The 22,186-nt window shown below is 52.8% G+C and overlaps 1 protein-coding gene across 2 annotated transcripts in view; it reads right to left on the bottom strand.

The window, feature by feature from the left end:
- Ptk7 (protein tyrosine kinase 7 (inactive)) overlaps positions 1-22,186 on the bottom strand; it is a 56,305-nt gene that overhangs the window by 14,718 nt on the left and 19,401 nt on the right. The window contains exons 1-14 of one of the 2 annotated variants that reach the window (XM_005390133.2): positions 11,157-11,265; positions 10,048-10,335; positions 9,303-9,405; positions 8,805-8,995; positions 8,564-8,714; positions 7,547-7,695; positions 7,055-7,321; positions 4,735-4,868; positions 4,453-4,588; positions 4,211-4,330; positions 1,973-2,122; positions 1,708-1,858; positions 1,492-1,619; positions 509-712 (exon numbers count right to left, since the gene is read on the bottom strand). In XM_005390133.2, the coding sequence (XP_005390190.1) occupies positions 509-712; positions 1,492-1,619; positions 1,708-1,858; positions 1,973-2,122; positions 4,211-4,330; positions 4,453-4,588; positions 4,735-4,868; positions 7,055-7,321; positions 7,547-7,695; positions 8,564-8,714; positions 8,805-8,995; positions 9,303-9,405; positions 10,048-10,335; positions 11,157-11,250 (2,266 nt within the window). In that variant the 5' untranslated portion in view covers positions 11,251-11,265. Of the gene's footprint in view, positions 1-508; positions 713-1,491; positions 1,620-1,707; positions 1,859-1,972; positions 2,123-4,210; positions 4,331-4,452; positions 4,589-4,734; positions 4,869-7,054; positions 7,322-7,546; positions 7,696-8,563; positions 8,715-8,804; positions 8,996-9,302; positions 9,406-10,047; positions 10,336-11,156; positions 11,266-22,186 lie in introns of those variants that run through there. The other variant, XM_013516906.1, reaches the window with a different exon arrangement.

Raw genomic sequence — 22,186 nt, 5'->3', positions numbered from 1 at the left:
TGACAGAAGGTGCAGGAAACATTTTTAATCCATTCAGGACATGGAGGCAGCCACAACAGTCCAACTAGAGACTCTCATGAAAGAGGACTCCTGGAAGCGGCAAGAACAGTGGGCTGTGTTCACAGTAAGAGGGAAGATTCTAAAGGGGATTATAGCAATGTATCTTTCATTGCCAACACATTTAAATTTAAACATTCACTATATATTTTGATCACACCATATGAACTGTCTGTGATTCAGTGCTGGGAGCAGAAGGCAGAGAATCAGGCCACTGGTCCAGAGGGTCTAATGAGGAAGTCTTGGGCCAGGCTGCTCAAAATCCAATGCCCTGGCAATGGGCCAAATCCAAGCTCCCAGTGAGGGTGGGGCAGCCCCAGCTCCCAACCCAACTGCTCATTTCCTGCAGCACTGCACCCTCCTCCATGGTGGTAAAGGACACTCAGAACCCATCTTTCACCTGCTCATCACCCACCCACCCCAACCCTACCCGAGGGACACTCATGCTCACCGTTGAGGCACTCCATCTCCGGCTCCTCGCCCTCAGGCTGCTTCTGCAGTCGCTTGGCTTTACAGCGCTTCTTGCAATAGAACATGAGGCCCAGCACAGCAATGATGTAGGCCACAGCGGCGCCCACAGAGAGTCCAATAGTCTGGATCATCTTGTAGGGCGGAGGGCTGCCGGGGCCCTCTGAGTCCTCCAGCACTGGCTTATCTGGGGGATACAGAGATGTGTGGGGACAGCGGCTGCTGAGGAAACCAGGCCTGACTTATCATCTTTCTTTAATTTACCATCTTAGCCATTTTTGGGTTTTTTGTTTGTTTTTTTTCAGACAGGGTCTCACTATGTAGTTCAGGTTGGTCTTGAACTTTATGTAGCTCAGGCTGGCCTCGAACCCTTGGTGATCCTCCTGCCTTGGCCTCCCAAGAACTGGTGCCACCTGCTCCTGACTTCTCTTTTAAAGCTCCCCACCCTGCATATATGACAACCTTAGACAATGGATGGCCCAACCACGCCAAAGAGATCGGGAGAGCACTACCTTCACTGGCTTTAATCAAAGCCAACAGGTGCCCCACCAAGATTGTAGGAAGGCCCTGAAGAGCCTGGTGACAAGCCAGCTGTGTATGGGAACTCGAGGGGAGACACATATAAAAAACACCTGGCCAGGTGTGGTGGTACACACCTTGTTATCTGACACATTCTCCTGTTCTTATCCCACCCACCCAGGGGACTGCGTGGATGCTGCAGGAGGCCTGGAGGAAGTAGACACCCCTCCCACTCAACACCCGCCGAAGCTGGGGAACAGGAAACAAATGAAAGCCCAGCTCCAAGCATGGAACTGGGAGGCTGTGCAATTGTACAGAAAAGGGAACACAGCTGAATTCTGTCCCTACCAGGACAGTGGTTTAAGGCCGCTGGGGCCAGGGGGTCAATAAGTACAAGACAACAAAGAACCCTGGCCCCCCACTTCCTGAGCAGCACCCCAGCCATACCCACGACGAAGAGTGGGGCCTCCGTGTGCTTGATGTTGCAGCTGTTGCCCGCAATGCAAGTATAGCGGCCTGAATCCTCAGGGGCCACATCGTGGATCACCAGGGAGCCATTCTGGAAGATGTGCATCCTGCCAGGAAAGAGGCCACAGCACTGCCATCCCACCAGCTCCCTGGGACTGCCGAGAGCCGGTGGGGGCGGAGGGGATCAGGGCCTACCTGGGTCCCAGCGTGGTGGGGTCCAGGATGCGGTCTTTGCCCTTCCACTGGATGAGTGGCTTGGGGTCGCCCTGGGCCTCGCACGGCAGCAGGGCTGTGTGACCTTGGTACACCGTGGTGTGCTCTGGTTCCACCTTGAAGGTGATAAAAACTGGACAGAGACAGTCCAGCAAAAGACAGGGAACAGTGAGCAGGGGCCAGCAGGGTGCAGGCTGCCGCCACCCCAGCCCACCAGCCCTGGCCCCAGGGCCCTTCGGGTCTGCACCTGCCACAGTGAGCTGCACATGTGCTTGGATCTGGCCCTGTGGCCCATTGGAGGCAATGCAGGTGTAGTTGCCAGCATCATCCCGGGTCACGCGGGCAAAGTGCAGGGTGCCGGCGTTGTCTGTCACCCACTCTGGAAGGCTGCTCCCATCTGCAGCGTGATGGAGGGAAATTATACACCAAAATTACATGGGAGGCTGGCAACGCCCTCTGCCACTCACCTCTACTCAGAAACAAGCCACTGCTCCTGACTACCCACCGGCCAGGATCCTGCTCCTGAGCCAGCTGCTGAAGTTGCCCATTATGCTTTTCTCCAACCTTCCAGCTGCAGCTCCTTTTCTACTGCTCATGTGACCTCCCACTTCGGCCAAAGTGGATATCCACTGTGGCCAAGCACTGGCCTTGTACTTATAGTGCTGTCTGTCATCCGTCACTGAGGAGTAGCCCATCCCTGCTCTTTGCACCACCCCAGCCTTGGGCTCCATCTGGAGTTCCATGGCTCAGGAGGGCCCCTAGACCTGAGCAGAGGGAACCCAGAACCTACAACTATATTTTCATTCCCACTGTGGGAATGAATGTGAAAATTGATCCCACTTTTTTTTTTTTTTTGTCTTTTTGAGACAGGGTCTTGCTGTGCAGTTCAGGTTGGCCTTGAACTCACTTTGTAGCCTAGGCTAGTCTTGAACTCACAATGATCCTCCTGCCTCAGCCTCCCAAGTGCTGGGATTACAGGCATGCACCACCATGCCTGGCCTGATCCCACTTTTTAAAACATAATTCAGTAATCAAGGGTTATAAAAATGTTCACACCCATTCACACATCATTATTCCATTTCTGGGACTCTTCTGCATTGGAAATAAACTTAAATTCAGAAAAAAAAAAAACACACTAAACTTTGGCTTAAAGATATTTATTGCAGCTGGACATGATGGTGCACATCTCTAATCCCAGGACTCAGGAGGCTGAGGTAGGAGGATTGCCTCAAATGTGAGGCCAGCCTGAGCTAAATGGTGAGTTCAAGGCCAGCCTGCACTACAAGGAGGGGTAGGAGTGGCTAACAAGCCAAATCTCCGGCATTTAAATAATATTTAGCAAATTAAAGTGAACCAAATCACTGGACTATTATTTCAATCATCAAAACAAATATTCATGCAGGATACAGAAAAATACGGGGAAATGCTTGAAAATGTCAAATTAAAAGACACAGAGCTGGGCATGGTGGCATCTGCCTATAATGCCAGCTACTTAGAAGACAGGAGTGTACCATGTGCAATTTAGTCAGATTCTATCTCAAAATGAAAAGGGCTGGGGATATAACTCAGTAAGAAGGCTTTGGGTTCAATTCCCAGTGCTGTACCCCCTCACACACACATTAAAAAAATATATATAAAATGACATAGAGTTGTGCTAGGGATGTAGCCCAGTGGTGGAGTACTTGCCTAGTATGTGTAATCTAAAGTTTAATCCCTAGCATCATACACACATGCAATATTTCTGATGACATATAGTTCTTTTTCTTTGTTTTCCCCCAAAATAAACAAGTCTTGCTCATTAAATTTAATATAGCAAGCCAGGCATGGTGGCACACGCCTATAAGCCCATCACTCTGGAAGGCTGAGGCAGGACAGTGGCAAGTTCAAGCCCAGCTTGGGCAACTAAGTCACTTAGTGAGACCCTGTCTCAAAATTAAAATTACAGGCCTGGGAATGTAACTCAGTGCAAAAGTTGGAGGTCAATCCCCAGCACCACCAAAAAGAAAAAAGTTTAATAGGTTAAACTACGGGTACTGCTGGGCATGGTGGTGCATGCCTGTAATCCCAGCACTCGGGAGGCTGAGGCAGGAGGATCGTTGCAAATTTGAGGCCAGCCTGGGCTACAAAGTGAGCTCAAGATCAGCCTGAGCTGCATAGTGAGACTCTGTCTCAAAAGACAGAGAAACAACAACAAAACCAAACAAAAATCTATGGGTACAATGAAATTGCTATGTAAAAAAGAAAGGTGCAAAGAGAAAGAGGACCTGTCTACATGATGATGGATGGTGGGATTATGCCACCTGCCTGGCACCATCTTTGAAGTTGTCCAGTGCTGGAATCTGACCCTGAGCACTGGCTCTTCCCTGCTTCCTCACTGGACTGTACATCAGCCCTGCATTTTCTGTCTATGTCACAGTTCCTGGAGCAGCGCCAGGCACCCGGCTGGCCCTCAGACACGCACACCCCGTGCCCACATGGTACCCACCTGCCCGCACCCACTTGATGGTGGGCTTCTCTCGGCCAGTGGCTGAGCAGGGCACTGTGGCCTCTTTATCGAACTCCATGCATTGCAGTGGCTGGGGTGGTGGTGTGAACTTGAGCTTTTCTGTTTCAGTAGAAAACAGGCAGGTCGGGGGAAAGGAGGAACTGAGGCAGCGGGAGAGGCCAGAGACAGGCCCGCTATGCGTTCCCCGTCACTCCCTGCCCATGTCCCGCACACCGGCTCACCCAGCACTTGGACGCGGGCCTGGGCCTCGATGCTGCCGGCCGGGGTGCTGCTCACGCAGCGGTACCATGTGCCATCGTACACCTCCACGCTGTTGATGCGCAAGGTCCCGTTCTTGGAGACCTCAAACCGTGAGTCCTGCAGCACAGACATAGGAACAGGAGCTCGAGCACCTAAACCCAGCCCACCATCTCCCTGGGGGCAGCCTCAGGGGAGAGAGTGCCGAGGGTGAATGCAGAGGACAGTGCGGTGGGAGGGGACCCCCCATCACCACCCCCACTCACCTCCAAGATGAGCATCTGGTTCCTGTACCAGATGACCGTGGGCTTGGGGGTGGCCTGGGTCAGGCAATGCAAATAGCCAGGCTTGCCCTCCTCCAGCTGGCTATCCTGAGGTTTCTTGAGCCACGTGGGCACAGCTAGAGGGAGAGGGAAGGACAGTGAAGCCTGATCAACAGGTCTCCAGAACCAAAGACCCAACTCTGAGATGTGCTAGTACCCCAGTAAGCCCAAGCTCAGAAACCCCAGGCTGCTTGGCTGATTCCCTGCAGCCATCAGCCCTTGTGTGAAGCCCTAGGCGCCAACACCTTTCCAACGTGACCTTAGTTACTATCACAGTCAGCTCCCGAAGTATGTGTTCATTCATACATATTCATTTTAGAGCTAGGAAAACAGAAGTTCAAAAAGTAACAGTGATTCACTAACACATGATAGGATTTAAAATGCCAGTCTATAAGACTGCACTATCTGGGCTCTGATTACACCGAAATGTGCCAACGCTCAGTCTTCGGATATCTGTTCTGCTTAAGCCACACCAGCTCCCTAATGACCTTCAATCCCATAGGAATGGATCATTCCCAAACCTACATCTGCAAGTAGATACCTACCAGGCATTCAACCTCCGCATGTGCAAAGGAGTATACATAATTTTCCCCAAAACCTGCTCGCCTGTTTTCCCAATCTGGATTAAAAAAAAAATACCACTATCCAGCCAATGACAGAAGGCTTGACTTCGTCTCCATAGTCCTCCCCACCTCAATGAATCCCACTGTTCTACACCAACCCTATCTGCTTTAGCTCTGAAATCTACCCTGAGCCTCATCAACTCTCCGCTCCACCACTACCTCTTCAGTTCAAGCTCTTTCGACAGCTGCTATGGATTGTTACAGGCAACTGCTACCTGGCCTCACTTTTTCTGTTCTTTTGTTTTGGCTTTTTGATACCTAGAATCAAACTCAGGACCTTGCACTGACAGTGCCGCTAAGCTATATCCCTGGCCCTGATCTCACTTTTATACTCTTGCCGCTGACATTCTACTCTTCTCCAAACACCCAGAAGGGTCCTCCGAAAAGCCAATCTTCTATTCAAAACCTTGCAGGGGCTTCCCACCTGCCTGGGTATGAAATAATATCACAACTTTACATTTACAAAGCTCTTTTCATATTCAGATCTTTGCAAATTTACCCACTTGGAAAGAAATCAGTAATGTAAAGCTAAGTGACAGGAAACCATTGTAAAACAGTTTGGATGTGCATGTGTTTGTGTATATTTATGTTTGTTTGTTTGTTTGTTTTTTGAGACAGGATCTCACTATGTAGCCCAAGATGACCTCAAACTCACTGTGATCCTCCTACCTCAGCCTCCCAAGGGCTGGGATTTCAGGTGTGCACCGCTATGCGTGAGTCTGTGTACGTGTTAATTTGTACTGGTATCCTTCCGAACTATCATAAAAGTTTGGAATACAGGATGATATAAAGAAATAAGTACACAAAAACTAAGAAATCCCAGGGTTTAGGGGCTGGGGATTTAGCTCAGTGGCAAAGCACCTGCCTGGCAAGTGCAAGGTCGTGAGTTCGGTTCCCGGTACCGGAGAAAAACAAAACAAAAAAAGATCCCAGGGCTGGGGAGGTAATAGTAGAGTCCCTGCCTAGCATGTGTGCGGCCCCAGGTTCTACCCTTACTACCTCAAAAAAAAATAAAAATAAAAAATAAATCTCTCCGTCAGTTGCAGGATATATGGTCTTAATCACATGGATTTTCAGTCATATCTATTCTTCTTTCTCCCTTTTGTTTCGTAAGTAATATGTTCATTGAAGAAGCTTGGCAAGTGTAACAAACTAAAATGAAACAAAAATCACTTATTCCTTTGTTCACAGACAGCTCTTGGAAAAGAAGAAAAATCTTTCTCATCTATTGTACTTCATCTCTCCAGGGACCCCGCAGGGTAGGTACTGGATTAACAGCTCCACTTCACAGACGTAGAGGGCAAGCCCTGGCAAGGCAGGTCACTTGTCACCCGTGGTCACAGCACACACAGGGCCCTCCAGACTTCCAGCCGCATGCTCTGTCCACTGCAGCCAGAGGACCCTCTTCCACACAGCTGCCACCACCTTCTGTGGTGCAGCCACCCCAGTCTCTGTGCCTGGCTCCCCACAATCCACCCACAGCACATTCCAGCAGGGAACCAATTCCCAGGGCTACAAGGCCCAGGCTAAGAGGGAATCAGGCAAGCACCAGGGCAGCCAGGACTGTCACACCCAGAGTCCAAGGACCGTGGGGCCTGGCTTCCCTCCACCCCCACAGCCTTCAGGGAATAGGTGCTCACTGGCCACGGTGATGTTGATGTTCTGTCGCCGCTGACCGGCCAGGTTGGCTGCGTGGCAGGTATAGACACCAGTGTCATTCTCAGCTATGACGGAAAACACTAGCTCCCGGCCCTTCTGGTAGACCCTGCCGTGGGCTGGCAGCCGGGCTCCTTCGTGTTCCCACCACACACTGGGCTCAGGGAGACCCCTGGGAGGCAAGCAGGCCACACGCTCCTCACTGCCAGCCGTGAACACCTGAGGCTCCAGAGGTGGCATGTCTTCAATCTCTGTGGGGATGTGAGCGAGAGGCGATCGGGCCGATTACTGAGGTTCTTGAGGTACATGATGTCTTCTCACAGCAAGCTTAGTCCCCTGCTGGCCACAAATCCCGTCCCGTCACCCGTCACACATCTGTTCCTCACCCCAGGGTCCTCTTCCTCCCCACCCTCCCAGATCCTAGCTGAATGAAAAGAGCCTAAATCCCTATACGCTGACCTGCGCATGGGACCCACCTGCCAGATGAAGCGTGGCTGTCAGGACGACAGGAGGGCCCCTCTGCCCCTGGCCAATGCAGCGGTAGACGCCTGCATTGCGTGGCCGGACCTGGGTCAGCAGCAGGGAGCCGTTGGCAAACACGGTGGCTCTGCGGAGGTGGGTGGGGCTGCAGAGGGGAGAGTGTGCTGTTTAGAGGAACAGACCTGTAGGCCTCCTGCAGGAAGGGGATGCAAGAAAATCCCACCTACAAGGTCAGAAATGTAGGAAGCAACTAGGCAGGAACAGGGCGAGGGAAAGAAGCAGATGCTCCATGCTATGGGTGTATATGTGTGTTGCGCACGTGTGTGCATGTGCGAGTGTGCAAATGTGCACTTACACGTGTGTACATGTGGGTGTTTCTAGCTGCAAGAGGCTCGGTTTGGGGTGCAGTGAAGCAAACCACAGTGCAAGTGAGCAACAGGGTAATGATCAGTGCACAACTGCCAGGACCCAGGGACCACTTCCTGCCAAGCTACAAGGCACAGCTTCAGGGCCAGAGCTTCCTGGGCCAAACGAGGTAAAGAACTGATGCTGTCCTCGGGGCTGAAGCCAGGCAGATCCAAGCCCCAGCGTTAGGTACCACACTACAATCACCTGGCACCACTGACACTGCAAAGACGCCATCTGCTCTCCCAGAGCCGGGGCAAGACAGAGGACCCTCCCTACAGAAGGCTGCCATCTCCCATCTCCCTACCCAGTCTGTGACCACACAGGTCCCCTGTGTCCTTCCCACTGCTGAAGACCCGAGATGGAAGGAAAACAGAAGAGCCACTGAGCCACTGCCTCTGAGCTCCCCAGCAAAAGGGCCCTCTTCCTTTGTTGGGCTCCTTTGCTAACAATCAAGCGCCCTACTGCCATCTGCTGGAAATCTGGAGTAGTGCGTGTAAAATCTACAATACCTGAGTTGGATGAAATCTCGTCTCCACTAGAGAAGACATGTGTGCAGTACACAACCTGTACCACAGTGCAGGACTGCTGCCAGCCAGATGTCTTACCGACTGCGGTTAGTGATGGGGGTCTCATCCTCAAAGACCCACTGCAGGCTCGGGGGTGGCTGGGCTGAGAACTGGCAGTGGAACATGGCCTCCTCATTCCTGGCCACGACCACGTCCTGGGGTGCCAGCACCACCCTGGCAAAGGTTTCATCTGGGGTGGGGAAGCATCAAGTGGTGAGCGGGCTGGGTGGAAGGCCACCTCCCATCCCATGTGGCCTCCTCTGTCCCCAGCCAGGCTCACCAGCAATGCTCAAGGTGAAGTTCTGACTGCTGCAGGCCTGGCCGAAGGCATTGTGGGCACAGCAGGAGTAGACGCCACTGTGCTCGGGAGCAGCTGGCCGCAGGCTCAGGTTCCGCTCCCTGCTGCTGACCGTGTGGTTGCCCTGGCCGTCGGAGAGGGGCGTCCCGTCCCGGAACCACTGGTAGCTGGGCCTGGCGGGGGGAGAGGGGTCAGCAGCAGGGAGCAGGGGAGAGTATACAAATGGAGAAACTGAGGCCCAACAGAGGAAGTGGCTTGCTCAAGGGGATGGAATCAGATTGAGATCCCTGAGCTTTTGGCTCCCAGGATCCAGGACTAGTCCCCTCCTTGTGAGGCTCCTCTGGTTAACAGGGGCAGCACGGAGCTTTCTGGGAGGGGTGCAGAGCACTGTGGGGGCTACAAAAGGCAGCATCTAGGATGGGGGAGACATCCCCACCTGTCCAGCACAGCCCTCTGCTTCTGCCCTCCTGGGCTCCTTACCGGGGGTGCCCGTCGATGTGACATCGCAGTGTGACTGCAGTCTGTGGCTGGATCTCGGCTTCGGAGGCTGGGTGCTTCAGGACCACAGGGCCAGCCTCGATCCCTGCAGTGGGCCAAGGATGCAGTGAGGGCTGGGAGGCAGAGCAAGGGGAGGGAGGCAGTGCAGGAAGCCACGGAGTGCTGAGGCTTGGTGCCAACACACAGGGCGGCCCTGTGAAGCTGGGGAGGGGGCTGCAGGTACCAGGCACTGAGTTTCTGCCTTCCCCTACTCCCTACCTTGGTGCCTGGCAGCTCCAGCCTGACCTCCAAATGACCTCACTGCCCTTCCCATCTGTGAAAGCCCTCAACACACAAATGGGTCCAAGGACTGAGGGAGGAAAAAAGGACTTGGAAAAAACAAGAGTTCTCCGTGGTAGAACATGTGCTTAGCATGTATGAGGCCCTGGGTTCAAGTCCCAAAACCAAAAAAAGGAAGCAGCAGCCACCAGGCATAGTGGTGTATGCCTAAAATCAGAGTGCTCTGGGAGGCTGAAGCAGGAGGATCACAAGTTTAAGCCCAGCCTGGGCAATTATTTAGCAGTTTAGCAAGATCCTATCTCAAATAGGAAAAAATAATAATAATAATAAAGGCTAGGGATGTAGTTCAATGCAATGACTCTTGTTTTAATTACCAATACCAAACAGAGAGAGATAGACAAACAGCCCAAGCTTATGACAGGGGAACCAAGCACAGCCCCACTCTTACATTTGATGTTGAAGGAGGCATTGGCACTTCGGACTTCCTCTCCAGTTACATTATCCCGGGCCACACACTGGAAGGCACCTGAGTCCTGCAGCCGGTCCACAGCAGCAAAGCTCAGGCTGCTGCCCTGGGCAAAGCGGCGCTCAGAGTCCTGGACTGGGGCCCCGTTGAGCAGCCAGGACACATGCACCGGACCGGGGGCTTCAACCTCACAGCGCAGCAGTGCCCGGCGCCCCTGCAGTGCATCCTGGGAGGATGGCTCTTTGATGAAGACAATGGCTGCCTGGACACCTGCAAATGGGGACCAGGAGAGGAATGGTCAGGAGCAGCTGTCACCTCTGTCCTCACACCAGCCACCTGTGCACTGGAGGAACAAAGGGCCTCTGTACACAAGAGGCGTCCAGTAAGTACAGGTGAGAATGACCAGGTAACCACACTGCTAGTAATCTACTGAGGAATTTACAATTGTCTTTACCAGAATGTTCTCAGCCACCTTAGTCACGGTGTGACTTCTAGCTCTTCCCCAAAGCCAAAATGACCATGAGAAGGAAACACTTTGAATCGATTCTAGACATTAAGGCAGCCAAAACAGTGCAACTAAAGACACTCAGGAAAGAAGACTTCCAGAACTGCTTCAGAAAGTAGCAAGAGAGATGGGATAAGCATGTTTGAAGCAAGGGGGAGGACTCTGAAAGGCATTCATGGCATCTTTTCTTTTTAAGTTTTAAGCATTCACCATGTATTTGGTCACACCTTGTAAACTGTACTAGGTGTCCTGCAGGACACAGAGACATCATACCCTGCTAAACCCTGAGGCAGGAGGACACAGCACAAGAATATTGGTCCCGGCTATGGTCCTGTAAGTAGCCAGGTGGGTGGTGTTGGCGCTCAGTGCCTGTGGAGAACAGAAGATGGGAACACGGAGGCTGGGCAGGGGCAGTTGTCCCAGGCTCCTCAGAGGACAGCACCTATGACCTCCGGGCCAGACCCTGATGCCAGGCTGGGCAGCAGGGACACTAGCGGCAACCCTCCCCGCCATCCAGAACCAGGACTTTGAATGAAGTTAAATCTACCCAAGGAGCAACCTGGAAAGGTCACTCATGCTCACATACCTGCGAGGGCACCAGTGGCAGAGGTGGTCGCTGTCAGAGACACTTTGAAGCCCCCCTGATGTGAAGGTGCCACGGGGGATCTTTGGCCTAGCATCCTGAGGGGCTCCCTTGGGAGCCCAGCCTGTAGAAGCCAGTGTGCTCTAGAAAGCTGGATTCTCACCAAAGACACTGTCCCTGACAATCTGGCTGTGGCCAAGGTTCCCACTCAGCTCTGGCCAGAGCCTGGGGTCAAACATGGACAGAGACCCTGTAGCTAGTGGTGGAACCAGAGCAGTAGGGACAAAGAAAGCAGCTTGAGCTGCAGCTGGCTGGGGAGGCGGAAGGCAGGGCCGGGCAGGTGGGTGGCATGACCACAGCGGCAGCAGGAGAAACACACTGGGCTTTGTTTCCGCCCACGAGGGCACCTTGTAGAGGCCTGGAGCCAGCCAACAGGTCTTGAATATGGGAAAGGACGCCCCCACCACCCAGGAGACGCAGCTGTGCCTTTGGGGACAGAGGACCAGACTGTGCCAGGGCAGGGAGACACTAACAGCACCTCCCATCACTCCCCAAAGCTCAGGAGACTTATCCTGGCCCAGGGAGCACCTTCCCAGTCTCTGGGGTGGGGGCTCTGCTCCCTACAGACAAGAATCCATCATCTCCTAAAGTTAGTGTCGAGACAAATCCAAGGTCCCCCAGAGACTGGTCCAGACAAGGGGCTGCCCCATGTAGTCCATCTCCCAGCTTTTCTAAATGCTAGCTCACACCCAGTGCAAATCACAGCCGTGGAGCCAGAAAGTGCCCCTGCTACTTCTCAGGGTGGAATGTGGCTCTCCGGGTGGGACAGTTCACCATGCTGGGCGATCCCACCCACCATGCAAGTTAACAAATCTGCCCCCCAGGCACTGCCAAGCACCCCAGTCATCATGCCAATGCAAACACACCCTGCATATTTCCAAATGCTCCACAGGGTGCGGCCCTGCCCCCGCTGGGTGCTGCCGGGCACTGTGCACAAGCCCTGTGTGTATGGACAGGAGGGTATGGTCAGGTCACAGCTCTTCCCAGTGTCACCCTGGAAGTGTCAGATCTGACCATGGGGAGCCGCCTGCCCCCACCAGCCTCACAGACTGTGCCAGACACATAACTAAGTGACCCAAGGCAGCCCAAGGCAAGGACTGGCATGGAGAATCCTTCCCGGCCAGCCCTCCTCATGACACACACACACCCAGGGTCAGGCCCCAGGAGGCCTCTGTAAATGTGAGTCTCCAAGACTGTGGGATCCTCAACCAAGAACCCCAGGATGCTCATCAAGACTACAGAGAGATCGACTGCCTATAAGGTGTGGGCAAAGCCTGCTTCCCACTCGGTCTACATACACAGTGGGCACCCAGGAGCCTCACCCACTCACAAGGGCAAGGGTTGGCGTTCAGACAGCTTGGGCTCCAATCCTGTTGCAGTTAATGTGTCTGACTTTGAGTAAGGGACAAAGGCTCTCTGTGCCCCAGCCTCCTCTACCTCGCTCATGACAGTGTCAGGAGACAGAAACACAGAAATGCCTGTGAAGGGCCTTAACCTTAAGCCTTAACCTGGGTTCACCCTCAGGAAACACCAACTACTGTTTAATCATCTCATGATCGCCTTCCCTGCTCAAGGACTCAGATTCTAAGAACACTAGGAAGCTCCCCATTGAGCACACCCCACAGTGCATGTCTGTATCTTAACATTCCGGGAGACTGAAGCAGGAGGGTCACAAGTCCAAGACCAGCCTGGGCAACTTAACAAGACCCTTTCCCAAGATAAAAAGACCTAGGTTCAGTCCCAAGGAAGGAAAGGAGGCAGGGAGGCAGGGAGGCAGCAAGCAGACTGCCCTCTTGCTAAGGTCTAAGGTCGGGACCACTCCCAAGCTTGGGTGGAGAGAAGCAGCACAGAAGAGAGGTGGAGAAAAGCAGCAGGTGGTGTGTGTAGAGGGATCAGCCCTGGGCGTGCAGGGACCACAGACCACCTGCCATAGAAACCCGAGCTGGGAGAGAAGCAGCCTGACTCCAGGGACTGGGGCTGGGCCCCAGCACTCCTGCCGCGCTGGGCCTGGCTGCTCAGGGCTGTGGTGAGATGCTGCGTTCCCAGACTGCCACTCACAGCCCCCTGCGCCCCCACAGCGGGCTGGGAAACATCAAAGCCAGCCCTAAGGGGCCTCTGTCCTGACGTCAGAACAGCAGGTCCTGGTTAGGGCTTGGCTGGGTCTGTTTTAGATGTTTCAAAAGGCAGCGGGAACAGCCTCGGGCTCCTCCCAGCTCCAAGCTCATCCCGGTCGGAGCTGGGGACCGCCTGTGCGCAGAAGAGGCTGGCATGTGGCCAAAGGTGCCCCATCTGGCTGGGGGCCTGGCTGGCAGGGGAGGTGGGTCGGCTGCTGTGTTTGGGGGTACCAAGGCTTAGAGGCCTCCCAGGGTCTCTGGCAATGACACCAGACCCCAGGAAAGGAGGCCCGACGGCAGTAACAAAAAGTGGATGACAGCAATGACCCAGGAGGGAGGCTTTTGAGACTGGTGCCGCTGGCTGCAAGGTGGCACATTCCAGCCCCCTGCCCCTAAGAATATCTGTGGCCTAGGAAAGGCCTTCTTGGTGACACAAGGGTCCAGCTCCCCCAAGCCGTCCCTTCTCCCCTTTGACCCTTGCTGCACACTACCCACGGCACTGCACACTCACCCCTGCTCACTGCCGCCCTGCTCTTGCTGCGCCCTAGCGATGCCACCTCCATGTGGCCTCCTTTCACCCTGTTCCTTGCTGTAACGCTGGGATACCCAGCTTGGGGATACCCAAGCTGTGCAAGCTAAGTGGGTTAATGTACCCCACTTCAAACAGTACAGAGCACAGAGGGGGTCAAGAGGCCCCTCGGGAATGACAGGCAGGCAGAGCCATCTGCCTGGTGCCACCAGACCCAGGCAGAGCTGGGGCTGCAAACCCCAGGAAGGACACTTCTCAAACCACCGCACCGGCTCAACACCATCTACACAGACTCCACTGTCCACACCTCTAGCCGGATGCCTGCTCCCTGCCCCAGCAAGCATCTACCCAGGTGCCCAGCCAGCCCGTGAGCGTATGTGTGTGTACATGCACTGTAAACACAACTGCATGGGGTGTGGACAGCAGCAGCAGCTTTCCCAAAGTATTCCAGCTCTAAGTAACTTAAGCTACTTGGCCTAAGTACCTACCTAAACAAACTACCCACCTCTCAGTCCTCTGGCCTAGGACAGACACCTCCGGACCACTATGGTCCTACAACCTGCCAAACATGACTGGTTCATTTGAACTACCCCACACCCCGTACACACCTTTTCTTTTTGCAGTACTGGGTGTTGAATCCAGGGATTCTGCACTGAGCTACATCTCCAGCCCTTTTTATTTTGATACAAGGGGTATCAATACATCAGTAAGGTACCCAAGCTTGGCTCAAACTTTTGATCCTCCTGCTTTAGCCTCCCAGAGCACTAGGGTTACAGGGCTACACCACCTATTCCAGTTATCTCCCTCTTATTAAAGAAAAATTCCATTCTTTGGACAGACGCCTCAGGACCAGGCTGAGACATCAGATCCTAGTTAGTGCGGGACTGCACTGCCAGCCCCAAAGCCCCTGAGGAGTGTGCTCCAGAAATAGTGTCTTGCGTAGCGGTGCATGATCATTGAGGGACTGTGACCTTTTCCATGCCCAAGGTCAACCCACCACACACACATGGCTCATTCCTCCGCACCAGGGTATGCTGAAGACTCACTATTGCCCAGGCCAAAGTGGCTTCTGTTAATCCTCCATCTGGAAACTTCTGGGTACCCCAAGAGGCCCCAGCCTCCCACCCCTAGACTCTGAGCACCTGCCCACTCCTGTGGACCCTGACCTCAGGGGCTGTGGCTGGCACACTTTGCATGGCTCTTAGGCCCCATGGGAGGGGTGCACCCCACAGGCACAGGCAATTTTGGGGGAATCTGCTCATCCCAGTCAGCTGTTATTGTGGGAGCAACACTGGGCATAATCAGCTCCCAGTGTACCCAGTCTGGTGGAATCACAGTCCCCCGTGTGTGGCTTTGGTGCCTGCCATCCAGCAGCCCAGCCACATGAGGAGGGGCCCAGAAACAAGGCTGAAGACAGTCTAGGCAGAAGCACGGCACAAAAGCCCATCCCCCTCTGTCTTAGGAGAGGTCCCAGGTTCACTGCCATCTCTCAAAATCTAGCCGGGGACTCTGCTGAGCTTTCTAGTCCTATGTGGAGAGAGTCCTGTGGCCAGGTTAGAGAACAGATCACTGCAGATCTGGGCAGAAACACAGCAGCAGCCAGCCCTCCCACCTCGGCCTAGGTCCACCTCACACCTGCCTAGGAGGCCCTGGAAAGGGGACAGGTGGAGCAGCTTGTGTGTGGCACCATGTGGCACCCAAGCCCAGAGGGACTAACGCCAGCTGTAGTCATGTCTTAAGGTGCTGCCCAGCCAGGGGCCACACCACCAGGCCCTGAAGGCCGCCTGGCCCCTCTTGGGCTGGGAGGGTGGCACTTGGTCCGGGGCTCACCTTGGTAACCTCTGACTGCGGTGACTGCAAGAGAGCAGCAACGCATGAAACCCAGCCAGAGGGAAGGGGAAGGAACTGCAGGGGGCGCAGGAACCCTGGGCCCTGGTGCTGATACACCCACCAGCAAGGAGGGTGGCCCCGTCAATCACTGCCTCCCCCAGCAGTTACATTATTTGCACAAGGTGAGAAACTGGAGCTTGGGATCAAGCCAGCACAGAAACCTGCCTCTGCCACATGCCTGTACCTGAGCTCCCTCCTTCCGACCTCCATAGGTGCCCTGTCTCTGCATGACTTTGGGCTTCATCACCCAAACCAGCCCAGGGTGACACTTCTGTGCCCCTCAGGGTGCCTGAGCGCTCACCAGCAGCGCATGTGTATGGGAACAAAGTCATGCATGTCCATCTAATCTGAAGTCTGGCCCTGTGTCTAACTTTATCTATCAGGGCCAATTCAATTTTCCTCTCTGGGTCTCAGTTTTTCATCTGGAAAACAACAGCCTTGAAATGGATTTTTTCTTTCTCTTTGAGATAGATCTCGCTAGGTTGCCCAGACTGGCCTTGAACTCATGGGCTGAAGTCATCCTGTCTCAGCCTTCCAAGTGGCTGCGCTAAGGGTAACCACTAAGTCTGGTTTGAAACAGACTTTGGAGATTCTTTTCCAGCCTACAGGCCTCAGTGAATTCAAATGAAATGCACGTGAGCTGCACCACACACATTTGACTTTCTCAGGGAAGTAAAAAAATCCCAAAGTTCTAGAGAACTGTGCACCCCAGATTAAAACGTCCTTGGACCAAGGAGGTCCTCTTTAAAGGTGAATGTGGGAGACAGGGACCGTAGGACAGAACTGTCAAGGGACTCTAAGAAGTCTATACCATCTGTGCCTGAGCCAGTCATTCTTGGTCCTACAAGGGAGGGGACAGCAGCCAGCTATGTCCTGAATATACCATGTGGGGTCTGGGGAAATGATACAGGGAGGTGACAGTACTGCTGGGCCCCAAGCTGGGAAATGAGCCACGAGCTCAGCCCCAGAAGGACTTTAGGGGTGCTCAGCCAGTGTGACCAGGGACCCAGAGGGGATAGAGTCTTTCCCAAGCCTCCGTGAGATGCAAAGGGCCTTACTGCAGGTTCCACAGCCACTCCCCAGAGGGGCCACTCTGGCCAGCTGTGCTCTCAGACTCCCAGTGCAATTGGGAGGGGCCTCGGGTGAGCAAGAACCCTGAGTCCCAGCAGGGGACACCTTCCCCTCCTTCCCGGGGAGGCCACAGCCCATACATGGATCCAACGGCCCGTGTTCAAGACAAACTCGGACAGCTCCGTGACTGTTTTCTGAGCCACTCCGCCCATCGCTGCTCACCCTGGAGGCTGAGCCAGGGACCTGCACACAGACCCAGCTAGAGTGGCCCCCCTGCTCCACTCCCTGGGTCAGGACTCGGCTCTCCGCTTTTACCCTGCCTACACCCCAACACTACTGACCTCCCAGGGTGGTAGTTGCAACTCCATTCAACCAGGAACAACCTCCCAGGCTTCGAGAGGACAGAATGTCCCTGAGGCCTATGCTGTCCAATATGGTGGCCACTGGCCACATGGGGCTATTTAAATTAAACTTAATTAAAATAAAATAAAATTGAAAATGCATTTCCTCGACCTCAGTGGCACAAACCACATTTCAAGCCTCCAGAACCAGATGTGGCCGATGGCCACCATACTCAATGGAATAAGAGAACAGTGCCAGCCTCAGAAAGCGCTCCGTCTGGTGGCCTTTCCTGCATGGCCCCCATAACCACTCTGTCATGTCTGGCATCCAGCCTTCTGTTCCTATGTGTTCTTGTGAAGTGTGCTTGTTGTTCACATGCAGGTATTTTTAACATGCTGGCCTCGAACTAGCAGTGATCCTCCCGCCTCAGCCTCCTGTGTGCTGGGATTAGAGGTGGGCACCATACCCAGCTTCTGCATCGATGGTCTTGTGCTGTATCTTCCTTGCTGCCTACTTGTTTCCAATTAGCACTGTCCCGAGGATCCCTCCCAGGAGATGACTGAGCTGTGCAGTTTGAGGGGAAAAAATTCTTTTTTAAACAAGTAAGTGAGTGGCCAGAGCTGTGCGGAGTTTGGAATCCAGCCTTTCCCCTCACAGGGCAGGGCACCCGCAGAGCCTAGACACGCGTGCGTGCACATGTACACACACACACACACACACACACACACACACACACGGCTTCTCCCGTTCCCCTCCTCCTCCCTCCAAACCCAAAGTCACTCGAGGCCGGACCTCAGCAGGCTTCAAAGGGACAGGCAGTCACATATTTTTGTATTTAGAAGTGCTCTGCAAACCACATCCCGTGAGCCACAAGCGGGAACATGAGGAAATCGCTCAGTGATGTCGTGATGCAGGAAGCACGAGGCGCCCGGAGCCTGTGGCAGCAGCTGCACTGCCACATAGCTTGGGACGCACAGCGATGTCTAACACATGTGCAGCAGGCTGGCACCCCCCGGCAGAGCCCCACACCACCCCACAGAGGCCCCTTCCCTGGCCTCTCGCGCAGAGCAGAAGCACCACCTGTCTGGAAAGCAGCTGCTTCTGAAGCCACCCTCTTATCGAAGAGTTTTTGGTTGTTGTTGTTTTTTTTAAACAGGGTCCTGCCATGTAGCCCAGGGTGGCCTCGACTCATGGCGATCCTCCTGCCTCAGCCTCACAAATGCTGAGATTACAAACGTGTGCCACCATACCTGGCTAAGGAAGGTCAGAGAGACAGGGCGAGGGTCACTGGGTTGGGGGCAGAGGAGGACACAGAGTGCCAGCCAGTCCTCAGCCAGCCAAACCATCCAACACTCCTAGATACTTTCTAGATGCCTTATAAACCCCCAGCTTAGGCAGGCATGGTAGCATATACCTGTAATGCCAGCACTTGAGAGGCTGAGGCAGGAGGATTACTTTGAGTTCAAGGCCAACCTGGACTACAAAGTGAGTTCAAGGCCAGCATAAACTGCAGAGCAAGACCCTGTCTCAAAAAGATACATACATACATACATAAACAAATAAATAAATAAAATACCATTTTACTGTTTACAACATAAACTTTCTAAAAAGGCACAAACGAATGGTATTCTTTTAATCTTTTAACTGCACGACTAATGATTTATTTGTTCCTTTAAAGAAAATACCCAAAAAAATGTCCTTGGGTTTGATACTCAGCACCGCAAGAAAAAGAAAAAAGCCACACTTTCCAAAAAAAAAAGCTGGCTGCTTAGAAAATGTACTCTGGCTAAAGATAGCAAATGAGTGCTCCAACCTCCAAATCAATAACAACGGATTAAAAAAAAGTAAAAGCAAACTAGTGAACAGAGAACAGAAACATCTTCTCATGAGTGATTTTTAAGAGCACAAAATCTTGCACTCATCACCAGATGTTCCCAGCCTGGGTCCCACAGACCCTGAGAGCAGACATCGCTGACGTAATTCAGGGTCTCAACAGCCAAAGACATGACAAAGACCCAGAGTTTTACTTCACTCCTACTCTGCTCAGCTTTTTTTTTTTTTTTTTTTTTTTTTTTGGTCTTTTTGAGACAGGGTCTCTCTACACAGTTCAAGGTGACCTTGAGCTCACTTTGTAGCCCAGGCTGGTCTCAAACTCACAACATCCTCCTGCCTCAGCCTCCCGAGTGCTGGCATTACAGGCGTGAGCCACTACGCCTGGCTTCTGCTCAGCTTTAAGGCAGGGTATGGAAGGCACAAAATTTGGTTTCATGTGAGTCCAGAATTGGCTGTCCCTCCCTCCCAGGAGATGCCACTTACAGACCTACAAAATCACAATGGAGAGACAGAGAGGGCAGAGAGATGGAGGAAGAGGTAGTGGCTGAGAGATACCCAGAGGAATAGATGAGGAGAAACAAAGAGATGAAAGAGCCTGGGAGGAGGAGAAGATGAGGCGGACATTCAGAAAGACATAGGAGCTGGGTGTGGGGGCACACACAATCTCAACATTCTAGCAGGCTGAGGCAGAAGGATCTCAAGTTTAAACCCAGCCTGGGCAAATCAGTGAGACCCTGTCTCCAAATAAAACAAAAAAAGGGCTGGGATATAGCTCACTAAGTGCGAAAGAAAGCCTTGGGTTCAGTAGCCAGCACTGCAAAAAAAAAAGAAGACACAGAGATGATCTGAGAGACCAAAATAGTCCCACAAAGAAGAGGACAAGACAGAGAACCTGCGCACGCACACAATCACACACACACCATCGCATGTAGGGCTCCCGGGCCACACACTGACCCCAGCTGCCCCTGGTGGGTCTGTCCTGGGCCTCCAGCAGAGACTCCCCGGATCCTCCTTCCAACCCAAGAGGACTCTAGACTCAGGCAGGCCCTGGCCACGGGCGGCGGGTACTGGGGTCTGCAGAGGTGACAGCAGACACAGAAAGATGCAACCGGTCCCCAGGTGGGAGACTAGGAGAGCAGAGGAGACGGGAGGGGGGACAGCAGAGGGCTCTACAGAGCCAGATTGGACCATTTGCATGCAGAGTCCTCAAATTGGAGGCTCCTGGTAAATAATTCACCAGGACGAGTACAGCACCTTCCTTGGCTCATCCATTATTCACCAGGATAAATGCAACACCCGGTTACACTTCCTCACATCTCAATCGGCCGGAGCCATTAGGCCAGGAGGGAAGTGACAGCAGCAGGCAATTTCCACCCAGCTTTCCTGAACCCCTGACCCTGCAGCCTTGCTGCTTCTGAGCTGCTACACTCTGAGCCAGACCGAGCCCCGGAAGGGCCAGGCTGGCTCACAGGGAGCAGACCCTCTCCCGGCACCAAGAGCGGAGCTGGAGGGGCACAGCTACCAAGACATCTGGGTGAAGCCCCCTGTTCAGTATGCTCTCACGGGGAGGAGGACACGACCTTGTTTGAATCTAAAGGCAACACGGTCCCTCAGAGGTGTCACTTTATAATCCCAGCACTCAGGTGGCGGAGGCAAGAGGATCACAGAGAGTTCAAGGCCAGCCTGAACTACACAGCAAGACTGTCTCAAAAAAAAAAAAAAGTGCTGAAATGCTAATAGAAATGTGGTCCAAGCGAATACAAATAATAGATATAAGAAAACACTCAGAGCAGGAGTAACCTAAAATTGTGAACAAAAATGAGTTATTTTTCCCACCAAATGAAGACCAAGATTTTTTTCTTTTTTTTTTTTTGGTTTTTTTTCTGGCACTGGGAATTGAACCCACGACCTTGCACTTGCCAGGCAGGCGCTGTGCTGCTGAGCTAAATCCCCAGCCCCGAGACCGAGATTTTTAAAATAACAACACTGGCGTAGGGTATGGAGAACACAGCCCTGACTTTGCCAGACGGGGTGCAAATTATAGTAATTCCCTTCTGGAAAGTGATTTGGTAATCGCATCCTAAAAATGTTGTGCTCCTTGTCCTTGGGGAAAGGGCTGACTCTGGATTTGTGGTAGGAAACGAGACAGGGGCATGAGCAAAGACCAGCAGGGCCTCATCAAAAGGCTCAGGGCCAGCTGGAAGAGGCTCCCAAGGCAGGATCATTTCAGCATCCACCATAGTAAAAGCCACCTGGACTTAAAAATACTGTACATCAAATACTTTTAATATCCACTGAGTTCACCATGCCTGTGTGCCCAACCACTCAGGAGGCTAAGGCAGGATGATCTCCTGAGGCCAGGAGCTCCAAATCGGCCTGGGTCACATAGCTAGATCCCAACTCAAAAAACACAAAATCCAGGAATTTATGATGACACTTGAAAAATAACAAAAACACATACAAAAAGACAAAAAAAAAAAAAAAAAAAAAAACCCAAAGCCTCTTACTGGTCCCCTTTGAAGAATGGTAGAAAACCACATTATTTTGAAAACTGGTAGAGACTCAACATTTAACTTCTCTTTCTTCAACACCGTGCCGGGCTGATGAAATGGTTAACAAGGGCAGGTTTTCTCGGTAGAAATTCCCAGCTAATAAACAGAGGACCATCACCTACAGTCCTCTGATGAAATGGTGGGCCTGGCACTGATTACTGACGGCTGCTAACTCCAGAGAGACAGCCAGAAGTTATGCATCCACGGGAGGAAGTTCACATGAAGGAAAAATAACTGGATCTGAACCTGATGGAGCCCCCAAACCTCACTTTCATCATGAAAAAGTTTAAGCTTTCTAGAATGCTTTGGAAAAAGATGAAGAAGTCAGAGAATAATGTGCCTCCGAGACAAAATGTGAACACGCATTCTCTGAACCTCCTCTGGCTCCTATGGAGATTACTAAAACCGGATATAAACTGGGTACATTGGCACACATGTGTGATCCCAGTGCTCTAGAGGGGAGGCTGGGGCAGGAGGATCTTAAGTTTCAGCCCAGCCTGAGCAATTATAGGAGACTTAGCAAGACCCTGTCTCAAAATTTTTAAAAAAATTGAAAGGGCAGGGTAGTTCAGTGCGAAGTCCCCCAGTTTCCATCCCCCATACAAAACAAAACAGAAAACCTAGTACAGCTGCTTGATGTTT

The sequence above is a fragment of the Chinchilla lanigera genome, unplaced genomic scaffold (genome assembly GCF_000276665.1).
Source record: "Chinchilla lanigera isolate Chin_1 unplaced genomic scaffold, ChiLan1.0 scaffold00036, whole genome shotgun sequence".
Lineage (NCBI taxonomy): Eukaryota > Metazoa > Chordata > Mammalia > Rodentia > Chinchillidae > Chinchilla > Chinchilla lanigera.
Note: the sequence above shows the minus strand (reverse complement) of the source record. Positions and strands in the feature narration are given on the sequence as shown.